This window comes from Squalius cephalus (assembly GCF_949319135.1).
Source record: "Squalius cephalus genome assembly, chromosome: 3".
Taxonomy (NCBI): domain Eukaryota; kingdom Metazoa; phylum Chordata; class Actinopteri; order Cypriniformes; family Leuciscidae; genus Squalius; species Squalius cephalus.
Genome location: NC_137124.1, coordinates 48,913,538 through 48,935,355, shown reverse-complemented (window position 1 = coordinate 48,935,355; position 21,818 = coordinate 48,913,538). Strand labels below are relative to the sequence as shown.

The window sequence follows — 21,818 nt, the reverse complement described above, 5'->3', positions numbered from 1 at the left end:
AATTAACTTTTTTGATCACCAGCCAATGTGGCTGGTAACTTTCTAAAGTTACCAGCCAATCAGAATTAGGGCTGGTCCGAATACCATTTTTTGAGCTTCGAAGCTTCGATAGGAATTAACATCGAATATTCGAAGCTTCGGAGGGAGGGGGCTGAACATATTTTTCCCTCTAATAAAGGCAGGAATCTCTATGCGTCTGTCTGTTTGCATTTAGATTATTTATCTTGCATTTAGAACCGTTCATCCAATCGACTTCACGAGTGCAGTGTCACATTTGGTGCAATATAGACACGCGAGACGTGACATGTTCAGAATTAATAAACTTTTAATACAGAACAGCGCGAGCGCCTCACGCGCAGGGCTCCGAGAACGGACACTGCACTAGTGATACAAAACACAGCCTAATATTTTTCTGAGTAACAAATAACTCTCAAATCAGAAATCAGCAGCACAGTAATTACTGACACAGTAAAGGGTAGGCTAATATATTGTTTCTATTCTATTTCCACAATGTCAAAGCTACGCAGCCTATAGCCTACAAGCTCAGGCATGCACTTCTGCCCATACAAACTCCGCTGTTCTGCGCTCTAAAATAAGAGTATTGTATTTCGCCCAAAAATGCTAAAAAAATAACCGTGTTTTAGGCTATATCATGTTATAGCAAGATATGACGATTACAGCACGCGTCACCGCAGATCAGCATCTATTCATCAAGCCAACGTGCACCCAGCTAACACACGACGTCGCAGTTACGTAATTTATTCGTACTTTTTGGTCATTTCATGACTTACCAACTGACAACGGAACTACAACGTCGTATGCTCGGAATTTCATTACCATCATATTACCAAACCACAACGTCGTCAGTACGTCCTCCTAACGTTATAAGATAACCAACTACGTTCCAGATACGTACTCTATTTGTAATATCTTGGTAATTTCATGACTTACTGGCAACGGAACTGCAACGTAACAGGACCGTAATTTCATTACCATCATATTACCAACCCACAACGTCGTCAGTACGTCCTCCTAAGGTTATAAGATAACCAACTACGTTCCAGATACGTACTCTATTCGTAATAACTTGGTAATTTCATGACTTACTGGCAACGGAACTGCAACGTCACGGGCCCGTAATTTCATTACCATCTTATCAGACTGCATTTCTATGAAATATTTTATTTGTTTCAATTGTTTGTTTAGTATTCTGTACGTTTGAAATACGTTCATTCTATTCAAGTAAGGTTATAATTCTAGATGTTTATGTTTGTAAATGTTGCGTGGCTTTGACGTTTTAATGGGCGTGCGCGTGAACCTTCGAGTCGCCCTCAAACACTGGAGCGGAGATGAGTTGCCATGGAAACGGCGCGTCACCGACCGCCCCACTGACTGCAACTGACAAAGCGGCAGAACTCCGTCTCTCGCTGTTGTTTTCACTGCTTTCAGGTGAGTTTAGTCTCTAAAATCACACAAATAATACACACAACTGTTCTTGACACTTCTCGTACTTGTAAGTGACACGCTTCTGTTGAATATTTGCTATATAGAAATGGTTTAGTGTCTTCGGAAAAAGTCCGTTAGCATCTCAACCGTTTTCAGAAGAGATAACGTTATGCTAACTTCATAGCTTGAGCTTTTGATATGAAAGTTTAGGATTTTAATCACATTTTATGGGTAGATGAGAGGTTTTGATAGTTTTGTAAAAAATAAGTTAGTTTGGAAGTGAGCTAATTTATTTAACATATACGTATTTAACATAAACGTACTCGATGACGTCACTTAACGTTACAACTTACATAGAGTGTGAAAATTGGCTGAAACTTAGCTCAATGGTAAACACAAATTGATAAAACTAGTTCTGTGATTTCAGGAGCAACAAAATAATCCTTCTACAACAGAGGGGAAGCTTCACGACTTCAATATTTCTGAAGAAAGCTGCTGCCAGAGAAGTTGGAAACAGGTGAAGTGAGGAAGCTCATTAAATAACTTCATATCCATTTTCTCACATTATTTTGTCACCTACTGTATATCACCATGCATCTGTTATTTTAAATTCTCATATTTACATTTACTTTTATTTATTTAATTTATTTTAAGAAAGTTTTGACATCCAAACTTAAGTGACACTGTATGAGCAATATGAATAAGTGAATAAGTAAAACTAAAACCATAGATGAAACATTTAAGATTATTATCAGTGTTGAAAACAGCAGTGCTGCTTCATATTTTTGTGTTTTTCAGGGTTATTTGATGAATGAAAGAAAAAAAAGCATCATTTATTTGAAACAGAAATCTTTACTCTCTCTTCTGGTCAATTTAATGCATCCTTGCTGAATAAAATATGATTTTTTTTTTTTTTTTACTCTATTGAACCCAAACTTTTGAACAGTAGTGTATATGTTGGGTCTATTTAACAATGAATCCTGGAGAGAGAAAAAAGAAAATGGATTAAACTTTTACATTGGTTTACACAAAAAGATTAATCAGCACAACTGTTTTCAACATTGATAATACTCAGAAATGTTTAGGACGTTTGCATTGTAAGAATGTATAGTATTCAAATATTAAAATGCTGACTCGTTAGGCCATGTGTTCTTTTTAAAATCAGATGATTTCCTATTAATTCAATATAATGTAAGGGAATAACTCTAGAATAACCTTCCTGATAATGTTTGGGGCCCAGAAACACTATCCTAAATTAAACCTAGATTAAAGACACATCTCTTTAGCCAAGCATTCAATTAACACATCTCATAATCTTGCACTATACGTGATGAAATAGTAAAAAGTGCACATGACCATCTTTTGCCTGAAATAATATGAACAGCAGCAATGCTAATCTTTCTCCTGTTGTCTCCTTGTTTCTATCTCAGGATGCTCAGCATATTTTACTAGAGATTACAGCAGCTCCAGTTCGGATCCAGCCTCACTTGGGAAGATTTCTAATGACATCAACACTCTTGAAGACAATGTGTTTAAACAATTTTCAGATGTTAAATGATATTTTAAAGTGTTTAAACTAATTTAAGTTTTTATGTCAGGTGGTACAGCAAAAATATTATGTATTGTAGTTGTACCACCTGACATGGAAAGTGTACCACCAACCTACCCATACTTGAAATTAGCAGTTTTTATCAGTATTTGAGAGAGCTCTACAAACTTTTTCACTCTGCCAAAGAGATCAGTTAGGCTCCTCTGGACGATGCATTATCATGTTTACTGTTATTACCTTGTAAATTCATAATAACATTTGAGAATATACAAATTGCTGGACAAAAGTTTCTCAATTATCTCAACAGCTTTAAAACTACTGATATGTATAAAAAAACAATTATATGAAAGGCTTCAAACCTAAAATGATGGCATAGTTTTTATTTTGTTATTATTAAGACACCATTTTAAATTGTTTTCTTAATCTGTTTATTTGTTCGGACAGTTGCACCACCACCTGACATTTTAGGAGTTTAATGCTGCCTTCAGGAATAATCATAAATAGGCCTAGTTTCCTAGTTAAAAAAAAGAAAGGGACATTGTAATTATGACTTCAGAAGAAGAAAAACAAAATATGTATTATTAAATGTACAAAAAAAATGATTTCAAACTAAGGTTTTATAGAATATAGTGATACATGTCATTAAGTTATCAAATTATTTTAAAAGGAAATAATGCACTTGCCACAACATAACTTTGTGACAATGTTTAGAAAAATATACAAGCGATTTTTAAACAAAACTGTCTGCTTATACAGATTCTATCTTTAAGTGCTAATTGCTTTGTATATTTAAATGTTAAATGGGAAAACACTCAACTGTTCTTTTTTCTTGCATTTTTCTTTTCTTATTCTTGCTTTGTTATTAGGGCCACCAAAATGAAGATGTGTAGGAGTAGTTTGATGTTCAAGCTTTTGAGGAAAATCTTGTTCATTTAAATGTATAACCTGTTTGCAAACTGTTTTTGCTGTTTGTGCTTTGTTCTATAGTAAATGAACTAAATTAACCAAATTCTGAGTCTGTATATCGTTCATATGTCGTTGAAAAAGTCTCTAAAATAGTTTTGGGCCAATGAGGACAAGTTAAATTAGACCACTGCATGTCCGCCCATATTATTAAAAACTAAAATGACCAACTGGTTACCAATACACGACTGTCGATCCACAACGTTGCCACGACGTCGCCGTTACCTGCTGACAACGTTACAAAGTTACGTTGTAGCAACGTATCTGGGAATTTCACTTTTCCGGTTGCCACGACGTAACTAATTACGTCGCCACGACGAAAGTTTGGTCACCAGATTACGTTGCAGTTACGTAACAGTCACGTATTTGTGTTAGCTGGGCAAACTATCGCAAATCAAAGTGAAAGTGGGTCGCAGATGCTTTAACACACAATCAACTTCATTAAAAGTAAAGAACCGAAATGATCTTACCAGGGCTGTTGCCGCTCTCTTATTGCGGTCTTTGATTTAGAAATTTTAGCTGACGATCAGTAAAATGCAGCTTATCTGTTGCTAGTGACGTGCACTCCATTACATCTGCCTATAGCGCGGGATTTGAAGTTCGGATTCATATCCGTTTTGCAAAAACACATTTATGTGTTCATTGTTCATATTGATAAATCAGAGAGAACTATCCGATCTGAGAAAACGCATGACAGCCCCATTCAAGCGCGAATGGGAACCGTTTCTAGGGGGATGCCAGGTGTGAAAAAAAAAAAAAAAAAATTAAAACGAATATTCGAATGTCAAATTTGAAAATCGAATACCAACCCACCGAACGAATATTCGAATACTCGAATATTCTGGTACAGCCCTAATCAGAATATCCACTAGCCAAATTTTTAAAATAAAATAAAATAATTATATCCTATGACGATTTTTTTTTTTTTTTTTTTTTTTTTTTTTGAGTAGGCTACATGTGGCAATCCTGACAATAAATGACGACATTATTGTGATCAAACACTAGCCATTCACGACCCGTCAGACATTTGGCATTACATTCATAGGCTACATTACATTCGTGTTCGGTTATCAGGTTTCATTCTCTCGCAGCTAGTAACTTCACGAGCGTGTCTTTTCCACTCCGTGTGTGTGTGTGTGTGTGTGTGTGTGTCGGCGTGCTGCGCTCTCTGCTCAATTTTCCGCTCCGTGTTTGCGCTGCGCGTTCTGCTCTGTCGTTAACGGCCCAAATGCTCGAATCATGTAGGCTACCGATCGGCGATCACGCACTGGAAAAGCGTTAAATTTAGAGGTGGATAAACGCAATTTAGAGGTGGATAAACACACTTAGGAGGTGGGTAAACGCTATTTCCGTATTTTGGGAGGTGCGTAAACAGCGTTTACGTGCGTTTAGCCTCCACTACATCCCTGCATAATGCCTCATTCATCACCGGCCAAGGCTAGTAAGTTTTTATTAACACCCGCCAAAATGAATTTTAACCCGCATTTGGCGGGTTGGCAGGTGTTAATTTAGAACCCTGCACGTGAGCATACTAATTAAGCACAAATAAGTCTGTTCAACGCACAGATTTATCATCTGCACTTCAAAATACACTTTCATGTATAAATACATTATTTGTCCTCCATATGTATACAGGGAACATCATAAAATAAATGTATCAAGGATCAAATCTATCAGTTTCCCCGATCTCCGTTAATTCAAATACAAAAAAAACATTTTGACTTTCAATAAACATCACATTTTAACTCTGACTGTTTTTTTTTCTATTCAGTATAACATATACAATTCTGATCGTTCATCAGTTAAAGCACATCAACTAAACATTTCTTTAAACACAGAAACTCACCAGAATTCGCAGAAGTTTCCCAATAGAATCAAATGGAATTCCTTTTGGACTCACGAACATACTTCATAAGACTTATGGAAAGTTTAAACTCTTTTTATTCAGAAAAACGCACTCTTTTTAGTAATTCAAAAACAGCGCTTGATCACCTCGTGCTCATCAGCTATTCAACAGTCTTCTTCTCTCTATATTTTCTTCTCAGTCAACTCGTTTGTATAGCGGCCCCTACAGGGAAACTACGGTACTGCATACAACTAAACAGAAATTAAAACAGTGTTAAACTCAAGCGGCAACCTCCCCGACTCTCTCTTGAAACCAACACGGAAGTGAGTTAAACTGCAATTCGTTGACTGGCCGCTTGAGGCTGTTGTCAGAAGTGAGTCAAATCTGTATCTCCTCCATGTTAAAATGCCAAATTTTACAGCAGAAAAAAACGTGTTTGGTGTCTGTATGTGGATTTGGTCTATACAGCTCATTTTGCCCTTCATAACAACTGTGAGGGGGGTGAATTATTTTATAACTCGTCCGTTTAGTTGATTAATATTTAAATTTAAGGGTGTGGCCAAGCTACTTGAGTGACAGATGGATTGCCGCTGTCAGTGCTAGCTGTTTGTCTGCTGTTACTAGCCGTCACTTCACCTCAGCAATGTTAGCTGCTGAACTTGCCATCTCTGCAGTGTTTGTGCTTTTTTTCGGGATTATTATTTCATACAATTTAATACTTGGGTAACGTTACAAAGCCCACGTCTTTGGATTCCGTCGTTATCGTTCGAGAGAAAAACCAGAGCTGTATTTCAGTTGTTTTCCTTTGTGAACATGCACTAATGGATGTCTGGCAATTTCGTTGCTTTTTGGGGTTTTCAAATTTAAAACGTCAATAAAGGCTCGTTCGTTCTGCTCTCACGGAACAGATGGATTATAATATGCTTATGTAAATTACCGTCAGATGAAATCATGCAGGCGTCGGCGCTTTTCCGTCCATGCAATAAATGCACATGAATGAGCGCGGATTTTCTAGCACATTTACTTGCACTTCAAAGGCAATATATCTATGGTTTAACGGTTAAACCATAACCCATTTGAGAGACGGCCAACATCAGAATTTAAAATGGACTGAATAAGCTCTCTACGAACTTGAGCGATGCCGCGCTGACGGACCATGAAAGAGTGACTGACATGTATGCACATAAATCACCTTCATACACAAACACTCTCGAAGTAATACACAGTCTCACTTGTAGCCATGTCTTTTAACTATTATAATATTTCGAAGGGCAAAAATAGGAACGTTTAATTGGCTTTACATCATCAGCTAACTCGATCACGTCGAGCTAGGTGATTTCAGATAGCCATAGCCAAGCTCCTCAGCTCCACTCACGCCCCGCCTGTTTGCCTATTTTCTGTTATCCGGGAGTGACGCAAAGCCAAGATGGCGACGGCCGGCTCCGCCCACTTTAGGCTTCAAAAATGCTCTTCAGAAACCTACGGGTGACGTCACGGACACTACGTCCATATTTTTTTACAGTCTATGGTTAAACTCTAGGGCAGGGTTCACCAATCTCGGTCCTGGAGGGCCACTGTCCTGCAGAGTTTAGCTCCAACCAGCTCCAACACACCTGTTTGAAAGTTTCTAGTATGCCTAGTGAGACCTTGATTAGCTGGTTCAGGTGTGTTTAATTGAGGTTGGAGCTAAACTCTGCAGGACAGCGGCCCTCCAGGACCGAGATTGGTGAACCCTGCTCTAGGGGGTTACATGGAATATATTAGGCAGCAAGTGAACAGTCAGTTCTTGAATTTCTTGTGTTGGAACTGAACCGGCATCAGGGTCATAGATGCCTAAGGCTCACTGATGCACATAGGGAGAGAAGGCTAGCCTGTCTGGTCCAATCACACAGAAGAGCTACTGTACCTTTAAAAAATCTGCAGAAAAACGTAATGCTGCCCATGATATAGAATTAGAAAAAATATCAGACCACACAGTGCACAGCAGTTTGCTGCATAGACACAGACCGTACAGAGTGCCCATGATGACCCCTGTCCGCTGCCGAAAGTGCCTTCAACGTAAGTGTCAGAACTCAACCACTCGACCAAGAGATGGCAGCATGATGCACTGTGGGAAGAAGGCAGGCCAGTGGATGCAGTGTAATGCTCAGGGCAATGTTCTGCTGGGAAACCTTTGGTCCTGGCATTCATGTGGATGTTACTTTGACACGTACCGCCTACCAGAAGATTGTTGCAGACCATGGCAATGGTGTTCCCTGATGGCAGTGGCCTGTTAAAGCAGGCTAATGCACCCTGCCACAATGCAATTGTTCTGGAATGGTTAGCGGAGCATGACTAAGACTTCAAGGCATTGCCTCAGCCTCCAAATTTCCCATATCTCAATCCGAATGAGCATATGTGCTTGATGAAAAAAATCTGATCCATGGAGGCCGCACCTCACCTGATACCACAGGACACATTCAGAGGTCTTGTGGAGTCCTTGCCTTGACATTTCAGAGCTGTTTTAGCAACATGAGGGGGACATGCATGATATTAAACAGGTGGTTTTAATGCTGTGGCTGATCAAGTGTATATTGCAAATATTAAGTCTATTGTAAAAAAAAAAAAAAAAGTGTATCCCTTCTGAAAAATCTGAAAAGATATGAGTGGAGGATAAACAAAAGAAATCGGAGGACAAAACAAAATACTAAATACAAAAACAATAGAAATTCATAAATGTGTTCCTTTTTGAAACATGAAAATGAGTTTGACCCAGTCTTTACTGCAATACCTCTACTATATTTTACACAATACCTTCTGTTTTTGTCTGTTACTATTTTTCTCTACAGTAGCCTATTGTTAAGGTTACATTAACATGTGCCATTAACATTGTGTCATTAACAAAATGTCATCACCGCAGCAATGTTTTATTTGAATTATTATTCAGATTTTTATTTGCAAAAATTATTTTAACACTTAATATTTACTCAGTAAAATTAAAATAGCTGTCATGAAAAGCAAAATACTTCATTTTTTGCTTGAATGAAAACAATTGATATCCAAGTTTACTGTCTAAATTTGTTGAAAGGACACAGTTTATGTCGTTTTAAGAAACCTTTTTTATTGTGAATGCGCAAGAACGCTATTTTGGTTTATTTTCTGTTTGAGAGAGACAATAAAAGACTCTGAAAACTCGCTGACCTTATTTTTTAACCTTGTTACACTATAGTAAACTGTAGTAAATTGTAGTATACTTTATCATATTATAGTATTTACTACACTTTTTTAATTTATACTACAGCATGCTTATTAACTATAGTGAAATGATAAACTGTACTAAATACTGCAGTATACTTTAGTATTTACTATATTGCATTGTAGTGTATTGTAGTATTCTTTATTATATTATAGAATATAGTATTTACTACACTTTGTTAATATATACTACATCATAGTATAATATTAACTAAAGTAAATAAAATGTTCAAGCAAAAGGATAAAAAAATATATTGATCAAAAATGAAATAAACCATTTTTCACGTAATCATAGCATACTACAGAAATAGCCTACTACAGACATTTAATAAAGTAAATGTAAAAAATGTAACTGCATAATCTAAACTGGATTAAATATAAATGATTATTAAAGTTACTCAGTGTTATGTTTGGTAAGGATCACACCGACATAGAGAGTAGCATCAACTTATCATATCTTTTTACTTCATCTCACTGTCTTTCAGACCCAAGTAAACAAACGCATTCATTCGTCAGGCATAACATAATGCTTCCAGCACAATCAAACTTTTCGCATCACTGAACACTAACTCAATGCACTATTAAACCCCAATTGAGAGAACACAACACTCAGTCAAGAGCAGTGAATTTCTCTTTGTCTTTGGCTGTTTGATTATCATGAAGGACACCAAATGCAGCAGGTTTATTAGGCTGTGTCACTTTAAGATCTGATACACGGATCCCATATACTGACGCATCTGACTTTCCCCCAACTGTTTATGTTCACTTAAAGGAGTAGTTCACTTTCACTTTCAAATAAAAATGTCCTGATAATTAACTTACCCCCATGTCATCCAAGATGTCCATGTCTTTCTTTCTTCGGTCGAAAAGAAATTAAGGTTTTTGAGGAAAACATTCCAGGATTTTTCTCCATATAATGGACTTCAATGGCAACCAACGGTTTGGAGGTTCAAATGTCAGTCTCAATGCAGATTCAAAGACTCGACACGATCCCAGCCAAGAAATAAGGGTCTTATATCTAGCGAAATAATCGGTAATTAAAAAAAAAAATGATATACTTTTTGACCACAAATGCCCGTCTTGTACTACCTCTGAGATGCGCCACACATTACGTCATCACGTTGGAAAACTTCACCCATACTAAGCAAAACTACTTGTTTTCACCCCTGCCTTCGTCTTCAGGCAGGATATGCAGATTCCATTACCCTCGGATTGCGAACTACGGACGGGGCCTACGCCAAAGAACTTTATAACTCAATATTTGCTTGCTGGGCTGTTAATAAATTTATGCTTTGCTACGTCATTTTGCCTCCCGAGTCTTTTTTGGTAGAAGTGTATATTTGTGTTTATTGCTATAAATTATAGATTACACCATGGGGTCTGAGATACAGTACTCAAATTTTAATTTATAACATGATAAATACTGAAATTAATGATTTTATTGACAGTCTTTTATTATTTTGCACAAAAAAATAGCAAAAAAGAAACACTTCTTAAACACTGATGTCAGTTGTCTCTAGGTTTACTTTTGGCAGAAAAACACCTGTTGATTACAATAAGAAATTGCAAACAGACCTTAATATCAATCCGCACGAGCGACAATCAGGTCATTCTAGGGAAAGGCAAGAAAATAGCGACTTAAGCCGGGTTCCGATTTCTGCATGGATTTCTTTGTGTCATCATCGAAATTTCAGGAACAGCTTATTTGTTTTGTAACTCCACATTCTCCCAAGATAACGATCTTATTTTAAGGACATTTTCTGCCTGCTACGTGTCAAAAAAAAATTACGTCGAGTTACGTCAGTGACGACAAATGGGGTTTCGCTTAGAAAGCCTATCACCTTCGAGTATATAAAACGAGCCAATGGCAATGAAATGCCATGGGTCTGCGGAATTTGCATATCGTAATTCCGCCCCACCTCGTGGGTATATCAGGAAGTACGCCAGCAACATGCAGATATGTTTCCGTTTCTGAGCCAAGTTATTCACTTCACTCCACAAGCCAAATCTGAGATTCATCTCTACTCTCTTCGAGACGAGCTTCTCTCCAGGTGTTGGTGTGACAGCGAGTTCCAGCGAGTGCACACTCCCTGCTGATCTGCCAGTGTTTGTGTGTTCATCTCCCTGGTCGCTTCAACACTCTTTCACAAGATTTCTCCTTTCACAAAAGAGCTTGCACGCAGCACGTCTTTTTAAAGATGCCTCGCCCATGCACTTCTGGTTGCGGTCGCATTATATCTGACTCTGATGGGCACAATCGCTGTCTTGCGTGTCTGGACATTGACCACGCTAAGGCAGCGTTTGTGTATGAGTCATGTTCCCATTGCGGGAACATGACCATCGCGCTGTTACGGTCGAGACTCAATGATCTCGTTAGAGGGAGAGTCCCCTCATCCACACCCCGATCTATGAGCTCCACGAGAGCTGGTACTTCGGCTGGTGGCCAGGGTGACGGTGTGGAACAAAGTGCCGACTATTCCACGCTCCACACCCCCCTCTCATGCAGCGCAATCCGAAAGCGTCCCGATTGAGCCCGCGACATCGTCTCTCGGCATGCCGCGGGTCTCTTTCGGCGCTCCAGAGGATGATACGATGTCAATCGCTGCATCACAAGGTGGGCAGGAGTCCTCGGGAGATGAATATTCGGCTGTGCTGCCATCTTCGGGTGTGCCAGCATTGCCCGAGTCTGATCCCGAGCTGACGGCCATGCTTACCTGGGCAGCCGTGGCCATTGGGCTCGAGTGGTCCCCGCCACCCGGTCCTGTGCGCTCGCGGCTGGACGATTGTTTTCTGGGCAGGGCCGCTGACCCCCGTCAGCGTCCTACCCCAATACCTTTCTTCCCGGACGTGCATGAGGAGGTCACGAGGTCCTGGAAGACTCTCCTGTCTTCCCGTGCAGTGTCGTGCTTTCCTTCCTGCAGCAAGGGTTGGAGCGAAGGCTGTCTCCCTCCACCCCGAAAGTGTATGTTGCCGCTATCACCACACATCACGATGCAGTTGAAGGTAAGTCTCTGGGAAAGCACGACCTGATCATCAGGTTCCTGAGAGGAGCGAGGAGACTGAATCCTCCTCGCCCTCCTCTCGTTCCCTCTTGGGACCTCTCAGTGGTACTATCTGCCCTGCAGAGTGCTCCCTTTGAGCACCCTCTGCAATCAGTGGAGCTTAAGTTCCTGTCAATTAAGACAGCGCTCCTGGTTGCATTGGCCTCCATCAAGAGGGTAGGGGACCTGCAGGCATTTTTGGTTGACGAAGCGTGCCTGGAATTCGGGCAGGCTAACTCTCACGTGATCCTGAGACCCTGGCCTGTATACATGCCCAAGGTTCCCACCACACCCTTTCGAGACCAGGTGGTGAACCTGCAAGCGCTGCCCTCGGAGGAGGCAGACCCAGCCTTGGCACTGCTCTGTCCAGTACTCCATGCTTACGTAGATAGAACGCAGTGTTTCAGGACCTCAGACCAGCTCTTTGTCTGTTATGGTGGGAAGCTGAAGGGAAAGGCTCTCTCCAAGCAAAGGTTGTCTCACTGGATAGTGGACGCCATTGCTTTGGCATACCAGCAGCAAGGTCGACCATGCCCCCTTGGTGTGATGGCCCACTCCAACCGGAGTGTGGCTTCCTCTTGGGCTCTAGCGCATGGCACCTCGCTAACAGACATCTGCAGAGCTGCAGGCTGGGCAACACCTAACACATTCGCGAGATTCTACAATCTCCGAGTGGAGCCAGTTTATTCTCATGTACTCACTTCAACCAGCCGGTACTAGATTCTGCTCAGGTGTCTTCGCTTGCTCGCCATTCCTCTCCACGGACGGGATACGTGCAATATATTCCTCAGGTGAGCCTAATAAGCCCTGAGTTTCCTCCAGCACAGTTGATGTCAACGCCAGAGTTTGTGCTTGGCTTTCGCACTTGGCTAGGTGCCTCCATGTGCATGGTTCCCCCTCTGGGCGACCCCCACATGTGTATTTCCACTGTAAGCCTCTCTGAGCATGTGTCTTTCCCTCGGCAAGCCACCTTACCACCCCTGGGGTTGAAATATTCCACCTGCGGCTGGACACCCCAGTGATACTCCATATGCAGCCCCTCGTGGTCATATGTGTATTCCAAGTCCCCCCCCTTCGGGTTCGGCATGATTGCATATTTCCACTGAGATATGCTTCCCAGTGTACCTTGGTATTCCTGTGTTAAGTAGGAGTCCTTCGTCCGTGCCAGTCTCACGACAGGGAGCTCAGATTTACGCAGGGAACTGGAAGACAGCCGAGGTGGCGTGATTAGACTGGGAACCACATTCGTCGTCACTGACGTAACTCGTAGTGACCACGAAAGGGAACGTCTTGGTTACGTATGTAACCCTCGTTCCCTGAGTAGCGAACGGAGACGTTACGTCTCCCTGCCACTTCCGCTGTACCGCTGGAATGCCTGAGTTCAGTCTCGGCTCCTCAGCGAAGACATATCTGCATGTTGTCGGCGTACTTCCTTATATACCCACGAGGTGGGGCGGAGTTACGCTATGCAAATTCCGCAGACCCATGGCATTTCATTGCCATCGGCTCATTTTATATACTCGAAGGTGATAGGCTTTCTAAGCGAAACCCCATTCATCGTCACTGACGTTACGTCTCCGTTCCCTACTCAGGGAACGAGGGTTACATACGTAACCGAGACATTTTTTGGATTCTGAGGCGCTGGGTTGATGAATTCCCTATCTGACATGGCGGCAGAGGAAGCGTGAGGAACAGAATATAGCTGAATGTTTAAAGAGCTTGTATGCTAGGCCTTTACATTTCGGTGGAATTGCCTCTTATAGAGGATTACTTTCTGGAGGATGATGGTGATGACTAGAACTCTGAATATAATCATTTTTCCGATGCATCACGATGCATGTTGATGTAAACGATTCTGCAACGGTGCTCAAAAAAAAATAGGCCTATCATACATATTAATATACAGTTTTTTTGTAGGCTAAATAAAGAATGCGTATTATATATTAATAAAACAAGTTGCGTATGTCCTTTGTCCGTCTGATGGTTTGGTTTCGGTTTGTTTGAAAAGAACATGTATTTATGGGAAGGGCATTTTTTCCCTGTGTAGTCCCAGATTTACTACAAATGTTACACAATAGCCCAGAAAGAGATTAATGAGATTTTCTATGTAAAAAAAAAATACTATGGAAGTCATTAGGGTATATCAACTGTTTGGATACCAACATTCTTCAAAATATATTACTTTATGTTCAGCAGAAGAAATAAATTTATTCAGGTTTGAAACAACTTGAGGGTGAGTAAATGATGACAGAATTTTCATTTTTAAGTAAACTATTCCTTTAAGCCCAATAAGCAGCGAAAAAGAACTCAAAAAGAACAGAAGAACTTTAGTATGATGTGGATTTATGTGCGTGCACTTTGGGTGTGAGCAAAAAATCCGCAGGTAAAATTATGCACAATACGCACAGTCCCATACAGATATTCAAGCCCTATAACACCAACAATATTCATCCAGAGCAAATGAAATGAGTCGGGAAAGGGGGTGGCGAGTTAATGTGTCAACTCGCTGTCAGAGAGATGAGACCGCGAGAAAGCGCAGCTGGTGATGTGTATCTATTTTGCGGAAAATGAGTATTGGAAGGGTTTCAGATATTTCTGTATAGATATGCATAAAAAAAAACCCACTATTTTTGACAACACAACATTGCACTTATTTTGTTATTTCAGATGCCTTTTTTAAAAGACTAAAATTGAAAAATGTACAAATTGACTATGTTACACGCCACTGCTAAAATCCACCCACATTTGGCAGGTGTTTATGTGAAGCCCTAGTTATCACCATAACACTTCTTATGGCTCGTGACCAACATGCATGACAGTTGCATGAAATGTATGATCATATGCATGTAGTTCAAAGCATCAGGTTTGTTATGCAGCAGCTTGAGTCATATGTTTCTGGAGCCACAGCACCGGATAGGCCTTTCATTAGCATGGCATCTGTGAGGCAGGGACTTAAAAGTTACTGTACATAACCATGGGGCAGTTACTCAGGGTCAAAATAGACCATGAATCACTTTGAGACTCCCTATAAGAAACCTAGTGTTTCCTGATTTAGAACAGGACAGAAAATACAGGCACTTTCCCATCCAATCTGAGTTGTTTATATTCGCCTGCACAGTCAGATTTGGAAAGCACTTGCCTCACTTCCACTGCTATAGTTTTACTGCCAGTTCATAAGAAACATCCAAATCATGACACTATTGCCTTTTCAGTGATGGAGTATTAGCAGGTAGTGTCTCAGAAGGTAACCATGACAGATCTGCATGTGATAACTTAAGATATTAAACATGCAGTGTTTTCAGATGTCACATCCTGATGAAGAGGCAAATCAGGAATAACACAATGAAGCACTGCAAGCGGCAAGAGAATTAGGGCTCAATGGGAATAAGGGGGCTGTAAAATAAGTACTGTTTCCATATTTATGAAGGCTGTGCCTTTTATATTAACATCACAAGGGTTATCAAAAGATTTAAAGTAAGAAACAAGTCCAAAATCTGAGGGTAAATTCTCAAAAAATATTCTCAATCTCAATGGCTACCAGATCCATGACAATGCAATTGATGGAAGTACAGCCCATTCAAATTTTGTAACATTTTGATGCCAATAAAAGCCAATTAAGCATTTAAATTGCTTGTTACAAATTTTCGATTATTGTTTTTTGTTAATTGTGACTGAGGCTGTGTCCGTACGCGTTTCCCCTGATCACTCTGCTCCTGGGAGAAATAGAGAGGGTCTGTCGCAACGGGGTCTGTCTACTGCTAGTAGCCCCATTGTAGCTGGCCCGAGTATGGTTCTCAGACATAATATCGCTCCTAGAGAGCCTTCCATGGGAGATCCCCATCAGGAGGGGCCTGCTGTTGCGAGCAGATGGTTCGATATTTCACCCTCGGCCAGAGTTATGGAAACTGTGGGTCTGGCCCCTGAGGGTCCGGTTCTGCAGGCTTTTCATCCCCCACCTCACGTGACGGCGGATGAAGAAAGACTTAATTTGCTCTGCCCTGTCACAGCTCTCAAGATTTTTGTCCAGAGGTCTTCTTCTTGGCAGAAGTCAGATCAGTTGCTGGTGTGCTTCGGGTCACCCAAGAAGGGGCTTCCCGCATCCAAACAGACCATCATTAACTGGATCGTTCAGGCTATCTTTATGGCCTATCAGGTGCGCAGCTTGCCTTCACCTTTGGCTGTGAGGGCTCATTCAACCAGAGGCATGGCGTCCTCTAGAGCAGTGGTTCCCAAACGTGTCCTGAAGGCACCCCAACACTGCACGTTTTCTTTGTCTCCCTAATCAAACACACCTGATTCAACTCATCAGCTCATTATCACATGGGTTAATGAGCTGATGAGTTGAATCAGGTGTGTTTGATTAGGGAGACAAAGAAAATGTGCAGTGTTGGGGTGCCTTCAGGACAGGTTTGGAAACCACTGCTCTAGAGCCCTCTTTTCAGAGGCCCAGATCCCCTCATACTTTTATCAGATTCTATAGCCTGCACATTCCTTCTACGCCAGGCACTCTAGTGCTCTCATCCTAAGTGTGCCTGTGCTCAGCTTAACACTGGGACAGGCAGGGCTCGAAGTGGCATAGTGGGTACTTGTTCCCCAAAGTGTCGTCATCGACGCTGTGCGAGTTCCCTCAAAAGGGAACGTCTCAAGTTACGACTGTAACCATTGTACCCTGAGAAGGGAACGAGACACTGTGTCCCTTCGCCACGCCTTCCCCTACCTGGAAGCGACTTGCTTCATCGCAAAAGCTAACTCTGTTGTGTGCCAGCGTCCCTTTGTAGCTTCCGTGTATGCCGTCACGTTACGTCATGACGCAACGCCAATCAGGATTGGAATAGTTTCATTTGTGCTTCAGACACCCTACGCTGGGGGCATTCCCCAAAGTGTCGTCATTGACTCAGTGTCTCATTCCCTTCTCAGGGAACAAGGGTTACAGTCGTAACCTGAGACAATTTTCATGTATTAAAGGGATACTTCACCTCTGGAAAGATGAATGTGTATTTAAAATGGGTCATTTATGTAGAAGAAATGTCAAATTATTTTTGAATTTGGAGCTTTCTAGACTGAGAAAAGCCAGAAAATGTATTTTTGGCTCATGTGGATGAAAGACAACAACTCCCAGAATGCACTTGCTTCGCTGCCCTAGGAGGCCACTCTCAAGCCACACCTACCGGTAAGAGAGCGCAGTTAAACAACAAGGCTAGGCTACTAGTGAGACTCCGTGAAGAGTCTGCCTGGGATTTCGAGATCGCCCAAAATGTCCAGGATTCGGCTTTTGCGTTCTACAGTCGCCATTCATTGTGTTTACTGTGGCGAGCAGGATGAGGCTGACGGCCGCGGGAGAACGACGCGAGGCCGGTGGCGTCATTACTGAGACGCGCCGGTCTCGTATCTCTCATGGAGGAGCGGGAATTTTCTTAGCAATGTTAAAACGCACATCAACGGATCACTTGTTTAGCGTTCATGTAAACACTACATTCAGATTCACCAATCGGAATGAATTCAGTTAGATTGAAACAAAAGGTGTGCATGTAAACAATGAATGGCGACTGCAGAAAGCAAAAGCCGAATCCCGGACATTTTGGCCGGACGGACATGTCCGGGAAAAAGAGGATGGTAACCCCTACTACTCAGTTTTCTCCTACTACTCAGCTTTCTCCACAGAACAAGAGCCTGCTAGCTTAGCTTCCAAAAAAAGATGGCTGACACTGTGTGTACATTCTGTGAGTGAGATCCCACCTCCTATGGGCGGGTTGAAAACATGCGGGACAGCCCCTACTACTGGCTGTAGTCTTTAGCCTCTGGGCAAAAAATCCTCTGATGACGCAAAATGACGATTTTTGCGTCATCGGAGGATTTTTTCCAGACAAAAAATACATAAATCTCTCGTCTCAGGGGGATATGAGGGTGGAAAGCACAGTAATTTGAAAATACTACAGGTTTTCTACTAATACAAAGCTTAATGCTAAATCCTGAAGTATCCCTTTAAGGTTAATTAAGGATAACTGGGACATTTTTTTCCCAGTCATCTCAATGGCGAAAAGTCTCAATTTGAGCAGAATTCACCCTATATTAGAGAGGTAATGTAGATATATCAACATATTTTACTGAATTGACAGCCTTAGTTTCTGGTAGTTGAAAGTTTGACCTCTATCATCATTTCAAAAGGAAATGTCAAATCCTTCACAGGAAAGCATTTGAATGTTATTTTGCAAGAGGGATGGGAAACCTTGGAGTTACAAGCACTGAAAACCAAAATAAAAAATAAATGACAGAGAGAGTCATAAAAGCACTCAACCCTTGATAGATTTTTCTTTTTGGTGGGTGCACTACAGTTACTCACTGAGGGACTAACAGTAGCTCAGCTGAACTGTAAGAGGACACTTACAGCAGTGATCTAAAAACGTCAACACCGACAACAGCTGAGAAGAGCTAGCTGATCTTCAGTTAGCATTATCACGTCTATCAAAAAATCACAGCAGGAAACACGTTTGTAAGTATATTAATAATAAATCATAGACCACATCAGAGAGATATCAGGTATAAATGCAGAGCTTTCATCATTCCAGGACAGGACAGAGTCTAGAGCCTCATTCATAAAACACATACAATTAAATGCCATGGATATGATCCTACATCAAAAAGGAGGAATATAATGGGATTTATAAAGGCAGAAACTGACATGAAAACGTTCTTATGTGTACATAAGAGTGTACATGTGAGTGTACATGTGAACTAAAGAGCATGTTTTTTTATTTTTGTTTAAAAACTTTTTACATTACTTGTTAAAATGTAAAAATCTTATTTGACACTGATAGAATGTTCATACTAATCTTTTGGTGCTTTTATACCGTTAATTCAATTAATTCAACATTTTTTTAATGAAAATATAGATAAATGTACAGATAAATAGGTGATCACAATATGCATTCATATAATCATATGCACAAATGAGCAATATATATATATATATATATATATATATATATATATATATATATATACATAGTGAGTGCCGTACTTCTGAACCAAAAATATAATTTTGCCGTCTGTAGCTGATCACTTGTATAGATTGCCCTTGATTTTAAGATGAACTTTGTTAAATAAAAAGAGATTAATTCAGAAACATTTCATAGACGTTATCACACCTTAAAATTTAGAGTTAAAATAACTTTCCTGGATTTAACTTAAGATAACTAAAATAGCTGTAATACAACTTAATTTTAATACAACAAAATTTTCAGGCAGCACAAACACTTTTTTATTTATTTGTTTGTTTATTTGTTTGTTTATTTATTTATTTGGTTATTTGTTTGTTATTTATTGTCATTTAACATTTCAAAAACTGTCATACATTCATATTTAGGATCATTGTTTGCACATCTTTATAAATGAGGCCCCAGAACCCTACTCGCCTCTCTGTGATTCAACCCCATCATCCAATTCTCATAATTCTCCACGCACCTCCAAAGCAAGTTCTTCCACTTCAAACTGCTTTCTGGACATGCGGTCCTCGCCAACAGGTTTGTGGAAGTAGATCACCATGACATCATATTTCTTCATCACAGACTTGTAATTCTTGCTGGTCAGTTGATGGACACGGTCCTTCCCATCATATTCAGGGAACTCCAGGCCCTTTTCGCTCCAACACAGATAAGCAAAAGATAGTAGAACCCCTAAAAGCACCCAACCCCACTTCATGTCACTGTTATGTCTCACTTGAAAAGGTTAAAAATTAGTTGCTTGTTTTTGCTTTGTTCCTAACTAAAGTCAAACTATTAGGAACAAGGTCCAATCCATGTGCTCACCACCCAGAGAAGAGCAGGTCTCAGTCCCTACATTCCCTTTTAAAAAGGCACATGCACAAGCTGACTAGCTTATGGGGAGGGTGGGGATGTCACTCAGAACACGGGTAAGATATGGGTTGGAGCAACTAGTGTGAAACTCGAATTACATCCAGACCAGCCAAGCAATCCACTTGTTAAGTCATGACGTAAGGACTGCTGTTTCCGGTTCCAAGCCTCTACTCATTTCACTTGAGAAAACTATCTCAACAGCGATTTATGAGCACTCACTCCTGCTTAATTTGTACTTTTTCAACACATACATCCCTTAACAATAAAATACCATTATGCCTAAAAGTTTTCAAAGAAGTATTTCCTTCGAAAGCATATCCCAAATATAAAAACTCAAAATATGACACTCCCATACTTAAAATATATATTTTACAGTCGCTGTTATGCAAATTGAAAACCACTATATTGTAATGATCATAAACAACTCAAATTAAGGCTCTCGTGGCCCTTCTTAACAAAACTTAACATCTAGCACAGTTAGCATCTTTGGTAGAATATAAAATATTGCAATGCAAGTATTTCAGTCAAATATGATTTATGCAATATGTCAAACCTTTTAACCTGTAGGGGAGAAAATCAACCCTCAGCAACAATTTAAAATTAGCCAAATTCCACTGGAAAACAATGAACTTCGCAACCCTGCAAGGAGGTTTTTGACTCTGGTAAGCATATCCATAGCAGACTGGTGGGACTGGCTTTGGACGGCAACATGCCCAGTGCATTATTGGCATTGAAGTTTTCCTATCTATTCGGCAAAAGGGAAAAAACAGGCTTTATAATATATAGGCAATATAACTCTGTAACTCCTCCTTTCTACTGTATAAGCAGCCAAGTTTTATTGAAAGCCCATTTTGCCAGTGGTGAAGTACCCCTTTAAGCTAAGGATTTAAACAAAAAAAGATGGTATACACTACAGTCTCCGTTTTCATGGCGTCTCCGACACAAATATTTTAATGATTTATAAAAGATAAATCATTGTCTGGCCGTTTGGGATTTTAGTATGAGACAAAGTTTAGGATCATGATTTTTTCAGTAGTATTACATTATAGTGTGAGTGTATATTAGCACTGTTTGTTGTTTTCTTTTGGCATCTGATAGAGCATTTGAACCCGTAAGAGGTGACACATGATATCAGACTTACTGATCGGATTGAAATGTTTTTACCTGCTGTTAAACTTAGGGTGCTTTCGTTGAAAGACGACAGGTATTAAAGTGGGCAACAGGATTCCATTGCCATATTAAGTTTTGCAGGGCTTTGACCCTTTCTAAAAATAAGATGATGTTTGGACACTGAGAACAAGATGGCGTTGAGCCATTACATGGTCAAGCTGGCACAACTGAAATTAAGTGTCTAGTTTCACTCTAATTTTTTTGGCCAAGGCAAACAAACACTCTCAAAGCTTGTGTTCTTCATGGTGACATGAATCTATAAAGGAATATGGGAGGAATTGTCTGAAAATACAAACAAATTGGCTATTTATGACTTTAGAACAATGTATTATAAATTTAGCATAACCTACATACAAATAACATTTATTTTAATGCATTGTAAGTGTCTGCCAAGTCCATTAATATAAAAGTAATGACAATTTCATGAACATAAATCATATACATTTGTGCATATTGTAAAGATACATATTTTTAGGGGTGTCCCCGACTATGGATTTTCATAGTCGAATCAGAATCGTCATGTCTTGCCAATAGAGAGCCTAAGTCCCTCCCCTTCCGGTCGACCACCATGGGACCTTATTTCGGAAAAATATTGTATGGGAGTCAATGGCGAGAGACAACAAATATTTTTATCTCGTTTGAATTGTGCCCTGATTTACACATATGCTGTTTGTCAATTTAAAAGATACATTTTAAAGTCAAGAAAGTCGCAGCTT

At 40.2% G+C, this 21,818-nt stretch overlaps 1 protein-coding gene and 2 long non-coding RNA genes across 4 annotated transcripts in view; 1 reads left to right on the top strand and 2 right to left on the bottom strand.

Moving 5' to 3' along the window:
• Positions 1 to 19,925, bottom strand: part of casq1b (calsequestrin 1b) — a 68,618-nt gene extending 48,693 nt beyond the window's left edge. For both annotated transcript variants that reach the window (XM_079866404.1, XM_079866405.1), the window contains exon 1: positions 19,541 to 19,925. In XM_079866404.1, the coding sequence (XP_079722530.1) occupies positions 19,541 to 19,777 (237 nt within the window). In that variant the 5' untranslated portion in view covers positions 19,778 to 19,925. The remainder of the gene's footprint in view (positions 1 to 19,540) is intronic.
• The window catches only part of LOC307155625, an 821,100-nt gene that overhangs the window by 595,331 nt on the left and 203,951 nt on the right, over positions 1 to 21,818 (bottom strand). The gene's annotated exons all lie outside the window — the stretch shown is intronic.
• LOC307155618 lies at positions 937 to 4,004 on the top strand. The gene is made up of 3 exons (XR_013820537.1): positions 937 to 1,449; positions 1,874 to 1,963; positions 2,877 to 4,004. It is a non-coding gene; the product is annotated as an uncharacterized lncRNA (long non-coding RNA).